Source organism: Parathielavia appendiculata (genome assembly GCF_033297405.1).
Source record: "Parathielavia appendiculata strain CBS 731.68 unplaced genomic scaffold N657scaffold_3, whole genome shotgun sequence".
In the NCBI taxonomy this organism is placed as follows: domain Eukaryota; kingdom Fungi; phylum Ascomycota; class Sordariomycetes; order Sordariales; family Chaetomiaceae; genus Parathielavia; species Parathielavia appendiculata.
In genome coordinates, this window is record NW_026944222.1 from 2,652,466 (window position 1) to 2,672,193 (window position 19,728).

Sequence of the window (19,728 nt, forward strand, 5' to 3'; positions counted from 1 at the left end):
TCTTTCTTCTTCCTCTTTCTTCTTCCTCTTTCTTCTTCCTCTTTCTTCTTCCTCTTTCTGCTTCCTGTTTCTTCCTCCTCTTCTTTCTTGGCGGCCTCGAGCCTCGCCAGAGCCGCAAGCCACATCATACCGGTATCGGTCGGCAAGAACGGCCTGACCTTTGAGCCCAACGAGATTCATGCCGCAGAAGGCGACGTGATCGAGTTCCGCTTCTGGCCGCGCAACCACAGCGTCGTGGCCGGCGACTTCCACAACGCTCGCCGTCCAGCAGAAAACAACGGCTTCTTTTCGGGCTTCTTCCCAACCCAAAATGGCACCGTCAATGTAGGTAGCACCCCTCGGTTCCTCTGCTCATCTTAGCAAGAAGCTAACAGACCCCCCTCCCCGGGCACCCAGTCCCAAGTCTTCCGCGTCACAATCAACCACGCCAACCCGATGCCCATCTACTGCTCGCAAAACAATGGCCAGCACTGCAAGAACGGCATGGTGGCCGTCATCAACCCGGCCCACGACGGCAGTATGACGCTCGACGCCTACGCCGCCCTCGCACGCAACGCGGGGAACGCCACGTCACCCCAGGGCGGCGTCTTTGGCGGGGTGGTCGCGCAGAACGAGGCGGCTACCAGCACCAGCCCCAGCGCCAGCACGACGACGGCGACGACGACGGAGACGCAGGCCCAGAGTCAGCCTGAGACTACAGCCACGACTACCACGACCGGCGCAACTGGGACTGGTGCTAGTGCGACGACCACGGCCACGAACACGCCTACTGCTGCGGCGGCGGGGCTTGCGGTCCCAGTTGCGGGGTTGATGGCGGTGGCGGTGGGCGCGTTCTTTGTGTAGTGTCAGGGGTGCTGTTTGCGGAAGTTGGTTGTTATTTATTGTTGCCCTTTCCGGTCGAGGTCCTCGGGGCCGGGGCACTTAATTGTCTACCTTAGGTTGTTTGCCGCAAAATAGGGGGGCGTAATGTGGAGTCTATTCATATTCCCAACTTTTACGTCAGGCACATCCATCAAAACAACTCAATTCACAATTAACTGTAGTTATCAATTTTTCGTCAGGGAAATGCGGTGATTCAGAATCTGGTTGGGTTGGGGAAGGATGTCAGAGTCAAGCCGCGAAAACCGCGACACTCCTTAGGTACCTTTTCAAACATGACTCAAGTCTTGAAGCAAGCGCACTGCGTAACACTGTCCCCTTGAACGAGGCGAAACAAAGTTAGATTTTTCAATGTCCTCTCCGGTCGGATGGCCCCAGGCTGCCAGGACTCTTCCTGGCGGTTTTCATCTTGCAATTACTGACGAGCATTCCAACCCAACACCCCTTTCTCGGGTCTCCAAGCTCTTGCTCATGGCCCGGCGTCACATTGGGCCGGAATCACGATTCACCGGGGAGCACCAAGGTGCTGCAGAAAGACACACCCGCAGCCAATGGCAGCAGCTTGGATGATGCAGCATTATCGCGCAGCAGGCTTCATGAGGAACTTTGCTTCCCCGCTTTTAGAATTCAGGTATACCGTCCATTCAAGGCCATGAGCGATTGCAGTCGGGCAAGCCGACAGCCCGTTGAAAATCAACCGTTCGATCGGTTCCGATTCACTCCCCACAGCCTTTGCATCAATGCCGCTTGACGAGACGCTTGACCTTGCATCTGAAGAACCCCGGGGGAGAAGCAATGGGGACTCCGGGGTTGAAAGGAACCCACAGGTCACTGGGGAAGCAACGCTGCTGAAGGAGCTTGTGGCCGAACTCAGAGCGCTGAACGAAAATATTGGGCAACTCGGGCACTTGAAGGACCTCAGTGACCAGCTCCCTCGCATTCAGTCTATTCTGGACGAAGCTTACCCCCAACGTCCCCTTCAGCAGCATGCACGACCGGAAGCTGGTGTCGATCAGGAGACTCAGGACAAGGAAGGGACCAATGAGGCTGGCGAGAGCGGCGAACTCGCCCAAGAACCCCCGCAGCAGCAATCGCCTCAAGAACTTGAAGTCAACCGGGACGAGGCAGAGATTGGTGGTGGGGGAGAGCGCAGCACGCTTGACCACCCACGACGCAAAGGTTCGCTGACAGAAAGCAACCTGACGCAAACCCTGAGATCGGAACAAGCTGACGTATGAGTTACGAAGCAGTCGGGGAGAAAGTCGTGCCCGAAATCGAGGCACAGAGCGATCCTTACCACGGAGACACCGGTGAGGACGACAATAACAACCCATCAGCCAGCATTGATTCACGGCGTCAGGGAGAGTTTGATACGATGGTCGCGCTGGACTCCAAGTTGTTACCATCACCCGAGTCCTTAGTTTCCATCCGCCAACGTCTCGAGGAGGCCGTAAGTCCGTGTTGTTGCCACGAACGGGTGACTTGGTCGGCCGTCGCAAACGATCCAAGGGAGGCAGGGCACCACGCATTTCAGGATGTCGTTCTCGCCGTACCAGCCTCTTTACCTTCAGCTTCTGGACTGATGGAGATCACATTACATCCGACGACTGATGCCGCAACGCCAAGAGTGAGGGGGCAACTGGAAGACTGCAGGGAATTCATCAAGACATCATGGCCCCGACACCCTGGTGAGAGTGATGACGAGCGGGACTTTTCCAGTGCATCTGGTGTGGTCACTGTGGAGCGAGGCCCGTTCTGGTTCTTCAGGGGCGCGAACCATGATTGTCTCACAAACTTCCGGTTTTACGTGCTGTCGTCGCAACACCGGCTCCTGCTCACAACGCCAAAATGGGCACAATGCGATGGGAAATCTCCACAGACGAAAGTCACCTCCATACGCGTGCCCGGATGCCACCCGGATTTCGAATGGTGGCGAAATTCAGATGAAGAAATGCACATAGGAAGGCTATGGTATGGGTCGACTGTTCAGCCCCGCCGCCTCGTGATATGTTCGGACGCAGCTGACATGCTTAAACACGCCTACCAGGGCCTTCGTCTGGCATACCGGGAATGTTGTGACGATGGAATCAGCCGCCTACATTCTCTCTTTGCGAATCCAATTCGCCCGGGAACGCGGCAGCGGGGTCGATGACCGTGATTTTGCTTGCTACTGCGCATTCTTCGCTGCCTTCCTCAACAGCTGGAATAAGGCTCACGAATGGACAGAAAGCAACTTGCGTCACATGTATCCGGGGCTGAATAACAAGGTCGTCCACTACATCCGCTTCGCGATGCGCTGGCTTTGCCCATCAAAGTCGTTTTTACCAGGCACAGTCCCAGGGTTCCGCCTTCAACGAGAATCCGGCTGGTTGCCAAGAACCGGCAAGCGGCCACCCGTACCGGTCACAGAAGGACGTGTTCTGTTTTTGCTTCTGTCTTCAAACCACAACCCTCCCCAATTTAACATGGTCGTTCTCTCAAACGGCGGGCCCGGCTTGAACTTGCATTTCAACATATTGTGGAAGCACCCCAACTTAGACTGCAAGGTCAACATTGAGGGAATGCAAAGTATAGGGATTATGCAACTGGTCTTGATCAATCTCCTCCACATTGCTTGGTACCAGGGCTGGGTGAGCCTACTTGATGAGATTGATGATTCCATCAAAGTACAGGTTGGTAGAATGCGATCATCACTCCCCCAATCCACTTTCTCTCAGTCATTTTTACCTATCCTGATAGTACCCACTGACTACTCGGAAGGCTGTTGATGTGTTGAATGCAGATTCCACTGAGGGGCTGCTGTTTCAAGGGTCGTTGGCTCAATCAAAGGTATATTTTCAGCTTCTGCAGCTTCTGCGTATTATCCCCCTATGGATAAGAGAGACGAGAGAAGACCTGCACAAACTGAAAACCAGCACCGACGCGAGTTCAGACCTCAATGCGTACATGTCCCGGGCCCGGGGTATCGCCACGTCAAAGCTCGATGAGTCTAAGAATATCGCGAGTTGGAACTGGCACCATATAGAAGATTACTTCGCCGTGCTGGAAAAGGAGCTCTTGGAGCGCATCGAGACAAAGACAAACGAAATCAGGGGCTTGCGAGATGGTGTAGGTCAAGGTACGCAATCGCCGATGAGACGGCAATGCTGATTCCAAACAGATTATAAATACCAACGCCCTCTTAGAGGCGTCCAAGTCCACCTCGATGAATCGTTACATCATCATCTTCACTGTTCTCACGATATTCTACTTGCCACTCGGCTTTGTCACGGTGGGTTTTTGCTTCTGGCCGAATCCGTCTATTCCGACAACAGTCGTAACCGTACCTTGCTAATCAATCACTTTGCCCCAAGTAGGCGGTCTTCAGCATGGACCTTCTCCACGAGGAAGAGCTGACAGGCATGAAGAGTCAGTATGCAGCAACAATCGTCGCCGTGTCTGTGGTGACATACGCTGTGGCCATCGGCCTGGTCATGTTTGTGGATCGCCAGAAAATCAAACCTCTCCTCACTGGGCTCCTCGTTCATTTTCATTTCCTTGGACACCCGCTGCGGCGTCCCTTCGCGAAGGATGATTCTGCCATCGAAGCTGCTGCAGAGACCGAAGACGGGAAGACGGGCGGGCCGGCGGCGTCCGGGCGTTGGGCGACGCTTTGGGCCTCATCAGGGCTGCACCTTCGACAAAGGCGGAAGAAGGACAAGGGCAAGGCAGCAGCTGAGGCCCCTGAGCTTGGGATAGCCCTGGACGCCGTCAACGCAACATCCTCCACCCCTAGCTCGCGCAATGGTGGATGGAGCCATGAGGCCTCGGAATTCCATTCTCCGACGAGATCGAACACCGTCACCAGCCGAACTCGATCCTCCATCCCCGACGAGACCGAATACTTCCGTCACCAGCGCACTGGATATTCCAGAGTCGGTTACAGTGCAGACAGCTTGGAAGGGCCGAGAGAAGCTGAGCAGGATCGTTCCGAAGGCGGCTCTCACACTAACAGCCCGGGCGCCTCAGTTGGAGCTGACTGATCGACGGCATCTCGATCTACAAGTTTATCCACCTTGAGGTGTAGTCTTCCGGGCTTCGATATCACCGGTCTGACCAGTTGCTGCGGTCGCGTGTGCATGCGGACAAGGAGAACAGGTTCAAAACCGGGTCGTGGTCGGAATTCAAGTGCCGGGGACCGGGGTCAAGTTTCAGGATGTGTCTGTGGAACCAGGAGAGAAGTCCAAAACTGCCATGATCAGGACAAACAAAGTGAGAGAAGTAGCATCCAACGACTTCCAAGAAACCGTGACGGTGGTCAAAAAGGATTGTGACTCGAACTATCCAGCACCTATTAGAATAAAACCAGATGTCATCCCGAATTATGAAGCAAGACCGTCATATCCAAGACAATATTAGCATCATCTAACAAAGCAACAGCCCCCACCCCCTCTACCCCCCGAAGCCCTAAAAACCACCCGTCCCCCTAACCCTCTCCACGGCCCCCCTAAAGCCCTTAAACCACCCCCCAACCCTCCCCGCCTCCGCCCCAATCGCCCCCTCGACCTCCCTCCCCTCCCCATCCCTCCACACCCCATCCTCCGTGCTCACCCGACCAAACATCTCCATATTCTGATTCCGCCTCAGCGCCGCCAGCCACTCGGCACAGAGCTCCTCGCTGTCAATCATGACATTGACCTCCTGGCTGTGGAACCAGCTCTGCGTGTCCTGGTTCCCGTTGCCCTGGATGGCGACGGCCCCGTCCACAATCATCAGCTTGACGTGGCTGCTGCGCTGGCGGCGCGACTGCGGGATCGGGCGCGTCTGGTCCTTGGCCACGTACCAGTGGTAGTGCAGCCGGGCGCGGGCGGATGGGGATGAGAGGGAGGCGTAGAGGGTGGAGGCGACTTTCTCGTTGTGGCCGCCTTGGCGGGGGAGGAGTTCGCCCTGTTTTGACGGGAATTGTGTGGACTTGGTTAGTTGATTGACAAGGAGGAGGTTGGTTGGGGAAAGGGAGGGGAGGTGGGGCTGGCTTACGGCGTCGTTGTAGCTCAGGCAGATGTAGCAGTACACGTTGACGCCGCGCTCGCAGGCGGCGATGATGGCGGGGATCAGGGGGCTGGCGTTGAGCGTCGGGGAGATGATGTAGACGGTGTGTTTGGCGTTGTTTAGAGCGGACAGCCAGGCAGCGTTTTGGGGTGTTGACACGGAGCGGTGCGTGGGCGGGCCGTAGGGTGCGCGGTTGACCAGGGCCATGGGATAGGGAGTGCGAGACTGATGAGGGATATATGGAGTCATAAGCTCACCCGGGGGGCATTCTGGTGCGTTCGGGTCGCCGGGGAGGCCTTCGTTGACTGTGTGGTTGAGCAACCGAGCGACGGCTTGCAGATGGGTCAAGCCCGGCTTGGGAGCGAGGGATGCCTGAGAACGGGCAACCTCGCCCGCGATGTCGTCGTCGTACTGAGGGTCGTCGGCTGTATGCTCTGGAAGCGGCTTGGACATCCCGAGGGAATTCAGGGCGGATAAGCTGGGGTTCCTTTCATCCGCTCCATTCGCTGCCTGCGCCCGGGGCTGGGAGACGTAGTTTTGACCTTCCTCCGCTACATCTCCCTGCAACTTTGATGCGCTTACGGCACCGTTACTCGTCCCGTCAAACGAACTTAACCACCCCAAAGCAGCCGGAGAGTCATAACTTGGCAAGGGCGGCTCCATCCGCTTGTGCCACGAGATCAAAGCCATGTCGTACAAAGAGTCGACGACCGGTCCCTCCAAGTGAATAAGCGTCTCCAGGTTGTCGTTGTCTTGGATGTTGCTGCTCTGGAGGAGGGCAATCTTCCGGTCGACCACCATGTACTTGGCATGGAACGTGCCCATTAGCGGGGTGTGGAAATTCATAACCTCCATGTCGATATTCTGGATCTCGCTGGGGTGGGGCAAGTTGACCTTATCTCCAGTAAATTCCTTTGGTGAGACATGGTAGTGTGGCTCGTATAGTTGCCTCGGGCTCCCTCGGTCGTAGAGGATCTTCAAGACGATTCTCACGCCCCTTGCTCCAGCTCGGCGATCCAGCTCCCTGATGGCATTGGTGATGTATTTGGAGGCGACGCTATTTTGCCAGTAGTTGGTCGCTAGGAAAACCTCTCGCTCGGCGCGGACGATGACGTTGGACATGTGGCGCACAATGTCGGGCATTTTTTCGGATATTAGTGCCATGCTTGAAAAAAAGGGATGGGCAAACATACACCGAGATGACACTAAGCGGTACCGTCCCATAACTCCCCATCAGTGACGGGCTGACCATGGCCCGGAGAGGGTCCTGATCGAGAGGGCATAAGGCGTCATGGTATATCTGCAGTCGCTTCAGCTATGTATGCAGTATGGACGTGGCTTCTTTGACACGGCTTCCTCTCAGGAACAGCTCGCTCGGGCGCGTGGGCCCCCATTTCCCACACCGCGCTGCTCGTTCCAGCTCATCTTCGGTGGACGGCTCTGGTTCGCTGATTTGAGTGCCGTTGCCGTTCGTTCGAGCATCGTTGTCCGCGGCCTTGAGAGCGTGTTCACCATAGAGTCTATCCCACGCATCGCCAGGAGCGAGAGTCGGATCACGAGCGAGAAGTGACGAGACACTCTCACTCGATGTACACAACCGAATGATACGGTCGCTGACGTGGTTTCTTGACTCGCCGTGCCTCGTCATTCCCATCAACAACAAACGTCTCGGAGATTTTTATGACGCTCCAAATTCTGGACGACAATTCATACAATCAGCATGATGGAAATACAAGCAATGGGAATGCCATGACCGAACCGTGGTTTGTCACTTACTTTTCCTCCTTCTCATCCTCTTCCTCTTCATCTTCAAAACGGTCCCTATAATGTGGTTCTGAGCTGTCTCGTAATCTTCACACATGTGGAATCATGTGAAGCCATAGCGGAGTGTAGTAGACCCCAATTGGCACCCGTCGCAGGCTGCGGAAGGACTCTACCACAATATAGAGTCTTGCACAGCCATATGCAACCAGAACGATGATTCCAACGATTTTGTACGCCCGCCCTACCAGTTGCAAGACGGTATCGCTGGCCCCTATCTTCTAAGTCCCAAGCTACCTGACCGCAAACAAAGGCGAAAAATACGATGGCCATCGTGACAAGCATCGCCGGGACGGCCCCGGTCATAATGAAACACATGATCGAGAATGCTCGACAGGCGTGGGGAATTCGAATTTCCAAACGCTCAAGTTCACTCCGCCGTAGACAGTAGGGAGCGCGACGGCAAGCACGATGAGGAATGGTCTGGTTGTCACGGCGTCCAACATCTCATGCAGTTTGACGAATGCGGCGGAATAGGAGAGGCGAAGATTCCCGGCCTCGGACAAACATTGAGCCTCGGGTGAGCCTTTGAAGGCCCACCAGCTTCGTCGGTTCCGCTCTTTCGGGTATGGTGTCCAGTCTTGATCTCGACCGTGCAAAGCACCCACAGCAAAGTCAAGGTCGGCTGCAACGGCCTTCTATAGTGTCAGATTCTCGGGGTGTCGGTATAATCTTTGGTCCGCGCAAAGTCAGAGGGCCGTGTCCATGATTGCCAGTTCCCCAGCTGAGCGTCGCTCTGAGGGAAGCTTTGGTGAAAGGTTCCCACAGGCAGGCCCTCCATGACTCTCTTCGTCCGGCTGTTGGGCCTGCGTAAGTTCGTCTGAAACCTATGGTTGAGATACATGGCGAACATAAAAGCTTGTTGGCTACGTCTGTAAAACAACCTTTGAACGAGAACTGCAAGTACGTTTGACTGCTCAGGGTCATATACCAGCTCAGCCTCGGAAATGCCTAAGAGTTTCAATAACAACTGTTTAAGTTTATCAATAACTACTCTGCTACTAAACGCCAACATTTCAACTATTAAAAGAGGAAGGGGAAGGGGAAGAGGGAGAAGAGAAAGAGAGAGGAAAAGGAAGAGTGGAAGTCAAGGACGTACCTGAAGCCAGAGGGCATACATAACAATAGCACACATGATCTGGACTATGGTATGAAGCTCAAACAGCGTAATCGGCAAACCGTAGGCTCGGCGAGCGACGCATGCTGTGGCCATATACGAGACTTGCAGCAGAACGAGAGCCCTCTATAGCACATTTGCTTTGCTTTTGGCGGCAATCCTTTCCGGCTTGGTGTATATCCAGAAGTCTCTCTTAGCCAGTTCGATGACGGTATCTGGGTTCAGGGAAGCGTCATTGTCAAGGTACTCGATCTCAAAATAGGCAAGCTTCGCCATTTCCTCAGCCACATTCTTGGCTCCCCCCATGACTACGAAATAGGCATAACGAACATTATCGGCGAGTCGTGGATATCAGCGAGTCGTGGCCTGAGGTGCTTTTTGCAGGTGCAAAATAGGAAGAGTAACCTAAAATTTGTTGTTGCACCTTAACAATTTCACGGTACCTTTTTCCGTCTGATATACATCATAAATACTGAGGCCACGACTCGCTGACACCCACGACTCGCTGACACCCACGACTCGCGGATAATGCACGTTAACGTTATCTGAGATTGAATTTGAACTATAATTTTTTGGGTCAACACCTCTTCTCAATTATAGTAAGGTTGATGCAGAGAACTGCCGAGATACCATGAACTCTGCTCGGGCAGCCATACTAGGTAGATACTTTACATTCTTGTCCACGTAGTCGCTTTTCTCCTGCGGCTCCCTGAATTTCGTCTTGAGTCGGCGGGCTTGGACAAACTGATCTGCCACCATATAGAGCACAATCCCGGGCGCAATGAGAGCGGTAATCACCCACTTCGTCTTGTAGACAAAAACGCGTAGAAAGTCGGTCTTGGCACGCACGTTTAGATGTAAAGCCGTGTAGATACAAGCACACGGAGTCAGACGCAGGTCTGGAGAATGGCCATGGTACCTCTGAACTCGGCCGCTGAGACCCCCGGCGGAGCGTAAATGGTGTGCAGCGCCGTCTCGTTGTTCTTGCTGGCTTGTATCAGTTCCCATGTTTCGTTATCGCTGACACTTTCTGCGGCGCAGCAGGCTGCGGACGGCGAGCGCGGCGAGTGTCCAAGGAACTCCATTTCTGAAGGAGAAAGAGGGAAGAACCGAAGGGTTGAAGATCAGGTTGTGGCGAAACAGCTCGAGATAGCAGAGGTGGTGAGACAGTAAAAAGAATTGAGCGAGAAGGAAGGATTCGTCATGACGGGAGGTGTAAGTTTGACGACCGGCTGTACTGGTGGTACAGAGCGGATTTAGCGACGCCGGCAGCTTTTGTCAGGTGAACATATGTCAGCCCTTGATACTTAAGGAGCCGTTGGTACTTGATAGGGTCATAACCCTGGAAAAGTCCTTATGAGAGAATTGGGCTGAAGAAAGGGTATGGTCGACCTAGGCGAAGCCAGGGGTTCTTATCGACTCGTTTCTTTTCAATTCTTCGAAGACTGGCTGAGATTTGGCCACACTGTCGCAAGCCCAGGATGGACTACTCCTTTTACCTCCCACAGTAGTTTGCCCAACAGTCCGGCGCTCTGTCCCATAGCTCACCTCCATGGGGCTGAGCTCCTGATGGATTACTGGCTGTTCCTCACAGTTGAAGCAATGTGGTGTGTCATGCAGGTTGGGCGCACACAGCTCACACCCATTGGCGGCTGAGCGTAACGCAGAGGCAATCGGCCAATCGCTCTGTTGTGAGAAGTGCCATAACGTTACCTTAGGCAGCTTTTATGAGCGTGGCCTGCCATTAGAGCTTGACATTTGATCAGGGAGTGTTGAGCTGTCAATCTGCTGCAGCTAATAGTAGGAACTTTCTCTTTGCAAGGTTCAGCAACACCATAAGCACGAAAACTGACTTCAAGATCAGAAGACAAAAGCAGGTTCAATCTTGGATCCAGGAGGCTCCTCGGGAGTAGTACCGTGATACGCACCTAGGCAGTCTGTTCCAGCCACTGCAGAAATCGAGTAATGTGGCGCCTTAGCGTTGAGCCTCAATCAATAGTCAATTCTCTCCGTAAAAGAGGAAGAGCTGTTGCTCTTCAGCTCAGACTAACCCTTTGAAGGTACGCCTTACTCTCAAGATCACTGTCCAGAAATTCAGCCGCACCTAAGCAAAAATCAACCTCAGTCTTCAGGTAGCCAAAAGCGGCCTCTTCCACAATAACCTTGCCCTGTTCATCCCCTGAGTTCTGGATCGCCTCCCAAGCTTCAACTCCGGTGTGGTTTATGAAGCTTGCAAAAGGGAGCGATTAGTTAAGTTATGGAACTCGAGTCGCCTTCGGCGTAACCCTCGACAAGCGAGTTCAAGCACCAACCCTTGAAGGATTCCAAATCGTCAGTACGACTCCTCAAACTCAAAACACCCGTCGTGGGCGCAGCCGGCAAACCTGATCCCGTCAGGTTCCAGCTCATCGAGGCCACGCTCAAAAACGCGCCTCGATATTGGGCTTTATCCTACGCCTGGAATGACGAGTTGCCAACCAAGCTGGTCTACTGCAACAACCAAAAGCTCCTCATCACGCCCAACTGCGCCGCCCCCCTACGCCAGCTCACCTCAGAGAGAATTCATCAGGTCCGCCTCATGTCCGACATCTACTCGTCGGCCGCCCATGTCATCGTCTGGCGGTTCTACACGCTCTTCCCTCCTTACATCTTTGACGACTGCGATGCCTTAGGCGCCGTGCTCAAGGCCTCGTGGAACACTCGGGTGTGGGCGCTGCAAGAGGTTGTGCTCGCTAGGCGGGCAACGGTCCGGGCAGGGCCTGGAGCTGTCCGGTGGTCAAAACTCGAGCGGCTCGCCAACGTCAACACGGCTAAGAACGCCGTGTCCGGGTTTACGCGATACCCGGGGGACGCGTTTGCTCGGTGCGGGCGGTGACGGCACTGCGGAACCTATTGACCTAGAAGCGGTTGCCGGCGCAGCAGTACCGGCTGCCGCGGGACCATCCGTTAGGCCCCTTCAAGGTGCCGCACGGGGTTGAGGTGGGAGTTACACACCACGTCTTGTTAGTGGGATCACTTGGGGCCAAAATCCCTCAGGATAAGCTGTATGGCCAGTTTGCCATCTTGCAGAGACTAGGGGTGAGGCTGGCGGATCCGTACTATGCCCGGCCTTTGCAGGACACCTTCAAGGATGCAGCGAGGGCTATCATCGAGCATGACTCGTCCTTGGAGTTGTTGTCTTACGTTTCGGCGGATAGCAAGGACAGGTCCCAAGACCAGCCAGATTTCAAGTTGCCGTTGTGGGTGCCGGACTTCGACTATGCATGGTTTTTCTGGGTCCCAGGCTCTGAATTTACGGCGGCGGCGGGAACAGCCAGGCACACTACAGGTTCGATGGCGACGGAAACTTTTTTTTCCACGCGCAGCGGGTGGACAGGATTCGGCAGAAAACCGGGACAATATCCTTCTTCGAGCAGCTTGTGAACTTCGTCAAGTCGAAGGGCACGGGCAGCCCAGTAGACATCATGGAGGTGATGCTTCAGCTTCAGGGCATGATTCGCTTTGCTCTTGCTGCCGAGGATGCCGCTGGGGGGAGCAGGGTGGAATCGTTGTGTATGGTGCTGATGCAGAATATCGCCCTCTCAGCTCGCTCATCCAGGGAGCAATGGGCCAGGCTGGTGAAGCTTGTCGAGATTTGGGCAGACGCCATTGCAGACGAGTTTGCAACGCCATCCTCTCTGCGAACTTCGCAACCCTCGGCGACAACTCCGGCAATCTCACTGGACAATGATAAACCGCCAACCCCAAGTCCCAATACAGCTAAAGCTGGCTCGGACTCTGACGACGAGGTGACCGACCCCATAGCCCCTCTCGCTCCTCTGATTGCCAAGCTCGACAGCGATCCTGCCAGCGTTGCAATCCAGGCAAGCGACAATCTTCCATGTGTGTGAGCCGGTATACCCTTTTATGGCTGTCTCAGAAGCCATCTTGCATCCAGAGATTGCACATTTGCTGCCGAAACCCTTCCAGGCCCCGCCACGTCCTGGACATCAGATTGAGCTGACGTTTTTGGTAATCAGCATATGGCCATTACACGCCTCGACGGCAACAGCCTCTTCATCACCGAGAGTGGCCGTCTGGGTGTAGCCACCAGCCATATCCTAGTGGGTGATGCTCTGTGCCTCGTGCCCGGCATGAGGCTACCTTTGATCGTGAGGGAAGTGGAAGGCGGCTATCGGCTCATTGGCTCGCGTTTCCTGGATGGCGCCATGAGAGGAGAACTGTGGAAGGCGGAGAAGATCTGAAAGAGTTTAAGATTGTGTGATACTATGAAGATCTAACCCAAGCACCAGATTGGAGCCTAATCAGATGACCATGCCAGGATTGGCCAGGCTGACCTACATGTACCTATCTTCAGTTGGCTGAGAACATTGTCAAGTGAGAAACCACGTGCGCTTTACGAGTCTCCAGAGTGCAGACTCAAGCATGTAATGAGTTCATTTTCTTGATTCTGTGCAAAGCACAGTCGCCTTATGCCGCAAGTCCCCTGAACAGTTACTCCGCAAGCCATTTGTTGGACGTGGATCTTCTTCTCTGTTGGCGCCGTCCTCTTCGGCGGAGTTTCCTCATTCGGGCACCGTCGTCTTGGCTCATGATGGCGACACACAATACGAGATGCGATACATAACTGAGGCAGCTCATGTTTACATTTCGGCGGCCATTATGGCCAGTAATGCCCAACTTAAGTATGTGCGTGTCTTGGGCCTGAACTAAGGTAGTTCACCTCAGAGAAGGCATCTGAGCTATGACAGAAACCGAACCACGTTACGACCGAGCAATGACCCAGCTACCTCAATTGTCATGATGACTACATGCCCATCCTCCGACCGAATTGACCTTCCCGAACACACCTTGCATAAACGACGCCCTATCTTCAGGACATCCTCGCCTTCTTCCTCTGCCTCTGTCATTTGCACCGATCCTGCACAGTCTTCAACAAACCAGGGCTCCCGTCCGCCAGGACATGATCCCATCATGATGCCATCCGATCTCCCACTTTCAGAACCTAGGGCCGCCCAGCCTGCGCGGTCACAAGAGCCAACTGTCGATTCAGCGATGTCCGAGTCCACGGCGAGGCAAATCTCCGGGGTCGCTCAGCTTGCCGTCATCTGCTTGACATGCCTGGTCATCGGCATGAACGACATCGCTTCTTCCATCCTGATTGAGTACCCAGGAAAAATGTGCTTTATTCTCCTTTCGAGCCCTTGAAGTTTCTCCTGTTACCTCTGTCTGACGGATTCATGGTCACAGCTCCATCACACAGCTCTTGTCCACCGCCCTCCCCTTCGCCGTTGGCTGCATCCTCACCGCCGGCTTCCTCGAACCCGCCGTACGACGTTTCCGAACATGCGGGTTGCCCAATATGGTCCTCTTTTTGACCAATATCTTGATAATCTTGCCCGCCCACATCGTCTTGAAGGACTCAGCGATCAGGGAAACAACAACACTCCCCCTTTCCGTCGCGGTCGGGTTTGCCATGGGCGTCGGTCATGGTGTCTGTCTGAGTACCGTCCTCCTTCTTTGCAAGAGGGCAGCCGTCACGCCAGGCACGGTGTACGGCATGGTTGCGCTGGGGTCTCTGCTTCTGACCGCGGCAGCGGCTCTCGATGCAGACAACCAGCGAGCCGGCGGACATATAAAGCAGCAACACATGATTGTCTTGAGCATGGTCGTGATCGCCATGGTGCCCCATTTCCTAGTCGGCAAGCTCCCCCCCATGGCTCGCGCGTCCGAGCAGGGAGGAGAAGAGACCGAGCTGAATCCCAAAGACGAGGAGAAGACCGCTGCGGAAAAGTACAACCTCGTCGCTACCTCTCCGTCCTTGCCCAACAGCACCAGCGGCTCCTACTACTACCCGCCTCTAGCAACCCGCAACACAATCCTCCTCGCCTTCTTCTCCCTCGCCCACCACGCCTTCGCGACCGCCGTCCCCACCTGGGTGGTCTCGTCGCCGTCGCCCTCCAAGTACCAACCACAGAGCGCACATGCTGCTGACGGGGACCGGTCTTCTGTGCCCGAGCACGTCGCAGCCATCGTCTTCTGGACGGGCCTCGCCGTGGGCCGGTTTGCGAGCTCGTCATTGCGCGAGGGGGGTGTCCTCCTCCTCCGCCGGGGGCCCAGCGGCATTAAGTGGCCCGTGTGCGGAATGCTGGCGGTCGCCTATCTCCTGGTATTTCGGTTTTACTGGGCTTTCACTTCGCCTGGAGACGTGGTCTTGTCATTGCTTACTTTTGGCTTCTTCCTGGGGCCAGTGTACCCCTTGGTGCTGGGTGTATTGCTGGATGAGATGGGTGAGCACGAGATGTTGGGTGGCGTGAGTCTCCTTGTTGCGTTTGGGAGCTCAGGCGGGGCCGGGGGCTTGGTTGGCAGTCAGCTGGTTGCACAGTGTGCTAAGACGCCGATTGCGTGGCATTACGTTGTTGGCCTGGGCCTTGTGGCAGGTATGGTGTTGTGTTTGATGGGCTTGCGGGATGAGTCGGCCAACAACGAGGAGGCAGCGGAGGCTGCTTGTTATCCATGATCGAAAGCTGCTCGGTGGCCTATGCAGGAGGAATTTGAGATCCATGGAATGCGTCTATGTCTATGGCTCTATTTTTGAATGCATCCCCTCATATCCAATGGCCCTCATCAGAACAGGTCCTCATTTTCGACCGGTGGCGGCTTCTGAAACGGTGAGCTTGCCGGCCACAATGTCCTTTACAGTCGCATGGATATCCGAGAAATCGTTGAACGTTGTGAACGGGACATTTTCCCTCTCGCAAAAGGTGACGAGATCTAGGAAGATCAGCACGCGCTCCTCAGTGAACAAAGAATACAACATACCGCGCCCTGCCTTGGCAAAGAGCAGGTCAGTCTCCTTAGCCGCCGACAGGTCAGACACGCCGTCACCGGCGTAGAAGAGAACTGGCCTCTCGTCGGCCGGGAGCCTGGCGTACGGGCGGATCTCGAGCGACTTGTCGTGGCCAAACCCGCTACAGTCTCTCGTCAGTAACTCCCTCGGCCATTCTCCAGAGCGAGTCGAGCAGCATACCTATCATCGTGATAGACAATCTGCCACCCCCCCGCCTCATTGATGCTCTTCCCCTCCCTCGGCGCAACATCGTTGCTCACAATCTGCAGCGTATCCACAGCCTCCTCGCCGAGCATATGCGCCAGAAGAGCGCGGATGATGGGCTTCATGCCTCCGCTCAGCACGACAATGGGCACGTTGTTGTCGCGGGCCCACTCGAAAAAGGCCTTGAAGCCCGGGTCGAGGGTAATGTTTTGGCGAAGGATGTCGATGCACTCGTCAAAGGGCGTGTTGATGCTGTCGAGCATGTCCCGGAAGGCGTCTCGGAAGTCGCGGCGGCCGTACAGCACGTCCTCGTTGCCCTTCTTGCGCAGGGCCGGGCCGTACCCGAGGTTGTCGGTGATGAAGTCATTGCTGTCCTGCTGAGTGATGGTGCCGTCAAAGTCCGTGAAGAAGATGAACTTGGGGTTCGTCTTGAGCGCGGGCAGCGCGATGGGGACCGTGGAACCCATCGTGGCGGAGTGTCGGCGTGAGGAGCGAGGTGATGAGTGAGTCCTGATCGAGGTCGGATGAAGTTCGGGGGACGAAGTCGAATCAGTACAGGAGGCTTGGTAGTCGCGAACCCTGGAAGGGTTTATCCACGCTCGGGTCTGGCTACAACAGGTGGGCGTCGAGGTGAGGGTGAGATTCCGCCGTGAACCGAGAATTCCATGAGTCCCTGACCGCCCGTTTTGGCAGCACCGCTCTGTGCCGCAACAGTGGGGTTCAAGTCCAGAGGTCCGGATCCGAGGCCGGTGTCGGCCCCGAGTCTAGCTGGACATTGGAGTTACAGCATTGTTCCAAATGAGCCTTCATACAGGTCACTTTGAGAACTAAGAAGCCTCCTCGGAACAGTACGCATATTGCATGGAAAGAAGCGTTCGTAGACCAGGTAATTCCAGCAACGTTGTTTCGACTAACGCGGTTATTCGCGTTGAGGGGCATGATCTGCCCCACCATAAAATTCCATGGCGGGGTGATGGGTGCCTTCAACCTCGCTCAGAGCCAGGAATCACGCTCCAGCCATGGGCAAACCAAAGCGCGCCGTCTTGGCCGCGGCGCAGGAGTCACTGACGCCTCCCGGCGAGTTGACCGACACCCAGTTCGTCGCCCGCGTCGTCAAGGCCGAGGGCAACAGCCTCTACACATGCGAGCTGCCCAACGGAAAGCCAATCCTGGTCGAGCTCGAACCCAAGTTCCGCAACACCATCTTCATTCGGCGTGGCGGATACGTGCTGGTTGATCTGGCCTCAGCCGAGGAGCGAGCCAAAACCAGCAGAGTAATGGGCGAGATAATCAACATCGTGCGGGACGAGAAGGAGTGGCGGAAGCAGCCTTATTGGTATGTTCTCATTGCGCCTGGGGTATCCGAGCAGCGTCTAACGTCGCTGTGCTGTGCAGGCCAAAGAAGTTCGTCAAGAACACGTACGGCGAGGACGAGGACGAGGACTCGAACGTGGGCAAGATGCCGCCTAGCGATTCAGAACAGGAGTGATGTTGCTCGAGCCCAAGGCAATGTCAAAAAACCCATACCGATCACCGCATCGCAGCCTCGTTCTTGGGTGCAGCCCTTCTCGGCTCCCAATCGTAGCGGGCGCCCGTCCATACAAGCGCCACGGTCAAGACCAGGACACCAACGACGGCACCGGAGCTGAGAGGTGTGCTGGGATACACATTCCACGCCCATTCTTGGATCGCCCAAAGGGCGTACTGAAAGACCGGGTGGACGCCGCTGCGCCAGAGGAGGAACGGGGTCGACCAAGCAAGATAGGCGTAGAACTGGTAGTGGAGGGAGCGTGCAAAGAGGAGGCCGACGACGTTGGCGGATAGGATGGTAGTCATAATAAACCGGGGCGTGACGTCGCGTGAGATCGCCCGCTGCTCCTGCTGGGTGAAGGGTGACTTGCCAGACAGAATCGGAGTAACAATCTGCGACAGCGGTTTGCGAGCCAGCTTCAACCACCGGGCCGTGATAAACCCAGCTAAGACCACCGCATGCAAACTGAGCAGAGCCAGCGCGAGTCCCCTGCTGAGGAAGACCTCCTCCCCCACAAACCGCCAGTTGACAGTCCACTTGAACATGAATTGCCGAGACAGCTCAAACGCACGCCCAAGGTAGCCCCAGGGGTTGTGCGCAAGGAAGGGCACGGCAACAAGGACCTGCACCAGGGCCATCATCGACGCCAGCCGCAAGCTAGTCTCAAACCCCGCACCAAGCAGCAACACAACCCCAACCGCCGGTAGCACCAGCAGCAGCGACATCTTGACGCCCAGCCCCAGGGTGCACATCAACGCACCAGCCCCCCAGGCGCGGCGCTGCCAAAAGAAGATCGCCAGCCACAGAAACAGCGCCGCGAAGCAGTCGTTGAAGCACCGCAGCACAAAGACACTGTGCAGCCGCTTGGACAGGACGAGCATCGGGAAGACGTACGGCGGCGCCCGCGCCCGCGTATAACACGCCATGACCACGGCCAGCGCGGCCAGGTACACGGCGGCGAACAATTGCTGCGCCAGCAGGATGTTTTGACCTCGGTCGGTGAGGTGGTACAGCCCCGTGTAGATCCAGACATGCGCCGCCGGGTAGACCAGCGGGCCCGTGTCGCCGCGGATGAGTGTGTAGTCGCGCTCGCCCGAGAGGAAATGGGCGATTTGCTGCATGTAGGCCATCCAGTCGATCTCGGTGTCTTGGTTTGGGGTCAGATTTGTGCATGTCACGGGTTGGGAATATGTGGGGAGTTGGTGGAGGGCTTACACGGGACCTTCCAGATAATTACGGCGCAGAGGAGCGCGTCGGTGAGGAAGAGGAGCGGTGGGATAACACAGGAGAGGGCATGGCGGCCGTTGAGAATGTCGAGTGCTAGCTGCGCTGCGCGGATTGGGAGGGCTGGCGGGCTTTTGGCCATTGTTGCTGTTGTTGGGTTGCCGTCAACCCTGAAAGTCGTGAAAAAAGGAGCGTTTACGGATACGGAGAATATGGAGCTTCAGGAGCTGTCTCCGAAGCTCTTGGCAAGTGACCGCTCTTAGCGGGCTCCGGGTACGGCATCCGTCGCAGGGAGAGCATGATATGAACCATGAAACCCTGACGATCAACCACCGCAAATTTTTATGTAGATTCCACGTCTGGTTACGCGCAAGGTTCAGGTAATCACCACGCTACCTGGGCCTGTCAATCTGACTGTCGAGATCCGACCATGCGATTGCAAGCGTACAACAAACCATGCAGGGAGTCGAAGGGACCCCGCTGATAACGAGCCTGGCTATTCTCCAAGAGGCAGACCACATACCAATGAATCCAAGGGACGAATTCCAGCCCTGCGACGGGAGCAGGAGGTATGGCGTAGTGGTGAGAACGGCAGAAATTGAAAGGGGCTGGAATTAAGTACAATAATTCCAACAAATGATGACCAGGAGTCTCAACGGTTAGGACTGGGAAGCCTGTTGAAACCATTCCAGGTTTGCGGCAGTGGAAAGTCATGGGTTGAACTCAAAAGCAGTTGTCCGTACAGCCCCTGCTCGGTGGTTGGCACCGCAGCCTGCCCCGGGGCGTGGTCTGCAACTTGGGGAATAACTACAGATGTACGTCCGTACATACTGTGTACATTTGCATGCTCCATGCCGAAACGGGCAGGCAACAAGCTGAGCGACATCCGTTCTCGGACCGCGTTAAGGAGATACTGACCGACTTCCGATGTTACTTCTCCCATGCGTGACGGCGAGGGGTCAGCCGGTGAGCGGCGTGCGGGGGCTGCATGCACTACGGATGTCCCGTATTCGTAAGGTAGAGAGTCTATGGAGCACAACGATACGGTGCCGCAATCAGGGTAGCCTGTATCTT

At 55.6% G+C, this 19,728-nt stretch overlaps 12 protein-coding genes across 12 annotated transcripts in view; 8 read left to right on the top strand and 4 right to left on the bottom strand.

The window, feature by feature from the left end:
• The window catches only part of N657DRAFT_306655 (uncharacterized protein), a gene marked incomplete at its 5' end in the record, with an annotated part of 1,117 nt that extends 80 nt beyond the window's left edge, over positions 1–1,037 (top strand). The window contains 2 exons of the mRNA XM_062786711.1: positions 1–324; positions 397–1,037. Of these exons, the coding sequence (XP_062650159.1) occupies positions 1–324; positions 397–843 (771 nt within the window). The remainder of the gene's footprint in view (positions 325–396) is intronic.
• Positions 1,038–1,534: 497 nt separating this feature from the next.
• Positions 1,535–3,130, top strand: N657DRAFT_306825 (uncharacterized protein). Its single transcript, XM_062786713.1, has 3 exons — positions 1,535–2,058; positions 2,130–2,852; positions 2,916–3,130. Exons 1-3 carry the CDS (start codon positions 1,620–1,622, stop codon positions 3,029–3,031), a joined length of 1,278 nt encoding a protein of 425 aa, XP_062650160.1. The 5' UTR covers positions 1,535–1,619; the 3' UTR covers positions 3,032–3,130.
• A 304-nt stretch (positions 3,131–3,434) lies between these two features.
• Positions 3,435–3,745, top strand: N657DRAFT_643173 (uncharacterized protein). The gene has a single exon (XM_062792492.1). It carries the CDS (start codon positions 3,459–3,461, stop codon positions 3,645–3,647), a length of 189 nt encoding a protein of 62 aa, XP_062650161.1. The 5' UTR covers positions 3,435–3,458; the 3' UTR covers positions 3,648–3,745.
• N657DRAFT_541105 (uncharacterized protein) lies at positions 3,679–4,379 on the top strand (the record flags this gene model as incomplete). Its single annotated transcript, XM_062787823.1, has 3 exons — positions 3,679–3,991; positions 4,017–4,150; positions 4,236–4,379. Coding segments are annotated over 3 exons (591 nt in total), but the record flags the coding sequence as incomplete, so codon positions are not given.
• Positions 4,380–4,541: 162 nt separating this feature from the next.
• On the bottom strand, positions 4,542–8,034 carry N657DRAFT_670433 (uncharacterized protein; the record flags this gene model as incomplete). The annotated part of the gene is made up of 10 exons (XM_062795542.1): positions 4,542–4,779; positions 4,866–4,981; positions 5,470–5,805; positions 5,896–6,429; positions 6,490–7,072; positions 7,157–7,207; positions 7,242–7,427; positions 7,492–7,602; positions 7,684–7,714; positions 7,917–8,034. 10 exons carry the CDS (start codon positions 8,032–8,034, stop codon positions 4,542–4,544), a joined length of 2,304 nt encoding a protein of 767 aa, XP_062650163.1.
• A 937-nt stretch (positions 8,035–8,971) lies between these two features.
• N657DRAFT_710058 (uncharacterized protein) lies at positions 8,972–10,176 on the bottom strand (the record flags this gene model as incomplete). The annotated part of the gene is made up of 4 exons (XM_062797427.1): positions 9,765–10,176; positions 9,518–9,594; positions 9,345–9,390; positions 8,972–9,153 (listed from the first exon to the last, which is right to left on the bottom strand). Exons 1-4 carry the CDS (start codon positions 9,928–9,930, stop codon positions 8,972–8,974), a joined length of 471 nt encoding a protein of 156 aa, XP_062650164.1. The 5' UTR covers positions 9,931–10,176.
• Positions 10,177–10,940: 764 nt separating this feature from the next.
• N657DRAFT_643177 (uncharacterized protein) lies at positions 10,941–11,730 on the top strand. The gene has a single exon (XM_062792493.1). It carries the CDS (start codon positions 11,424–11,426, stop codon positions 11,718–11,720), a length of 297 nt encoding a protein of 98 aa, XP_062650165.1. The 5' UTR covers positions 10,941–11,423; the 3' UTR covers positions 11,721–11,730.
• Positions 11,731–13,964: 2,234 nt separating this feature from the next.
• N657DRAFT_643179 (uncharacterized protein) lies at positions 13,965–15,494 on the top strand. Its single transcript, XM_062792494.1, has 2 exons — positions 13,965–14,025; positions 14,096–15,494. Exon 2 carries the CDS (start codon positions 14,322–14,324, stop codon positions 15,363–15,365), a length of 1,044 nt encoding a protein of 347 aa, XP_062650166.1. The 5' UTR covers positions 13,965–14,025; positions 14,096–14,321; the 3' UTR covers positions 15,366–15,494.
• On the bottom strand, positions 15,486–16,366 carry N657DRAFT_568665 (uncharacterized protein; the record flags this gene model as incomplete). The annotated part of the gene is made up of 3 exons (XM_062788603.1): positions 15,486–15,619; positions 15,668–15,816; positions 15,876–16,366. The coding sequence occupies 3 exons, from the start codon at positions 16,364–16,366 to the stop codon at positions 15,486–15,488; spliced, it is 774 nt and encodes a 257-aa protein (XP_062650167.1).
• Positions 16,367–16,695: 329 nt separating this feature from the next.
• Positions 16,696–17,650, top strand: N657DRAFT_643181 (nucleic acid-binding protein). Its single transcript, XM_062792495.1, has 2 exons — positions 16,696–17,235; positions 17,295–17,650. Exons 1-2 carry the CDS (start codon positions 16,919–16,921, stop codon positions 17,386–17,388), a joined length of 411 nt encoding a protein of 136 aa, XP_062650168.1. The 5' UTR covers positions 16,696–16,918; the 3' UTR covers positions 17,389–17,650.
• Positions 17,392–18,580, bottom strand: N657DRAFT_643183 (glycosyltransferase family 58 protein). The gene has a single exon (XM_062792496.1). It carries the CDS (start codon positions 18,558–18,560, stop codon positions 17,430–17,432), a length of 1,131 nt encoding a protein of 376 aa, XP_062650169.1. The 5' UTR covers positions 18,561–18,580; the 3' UTR covers positions 17,392–17,429.
• Positions 18,581–18,640: 60 nt separating this feature from the next.
• Positions 18,641–19,135, top strand: N657DRAFT_643184 (uncharacterized protein). The gene is made up of 2 exons (XM_062792497.1): positions 18,641–19,050; positions 19,103–19,135. The coding sequence occupies exon 1, from the start codon at positions 18,741–18,743 to the stop codon at positions 18,915–18,917; it is 177 nt and encodes a 58-aa protein (XP_062650170.1). The 5' UTR covers positions 18,641–18,740; the 3' UTR covers positions 18,918–19,050; positions 19,103–19,135.
• The last annotated feature ends 593 nt before the right edge of the window (positions 19,136–19,728 follow it).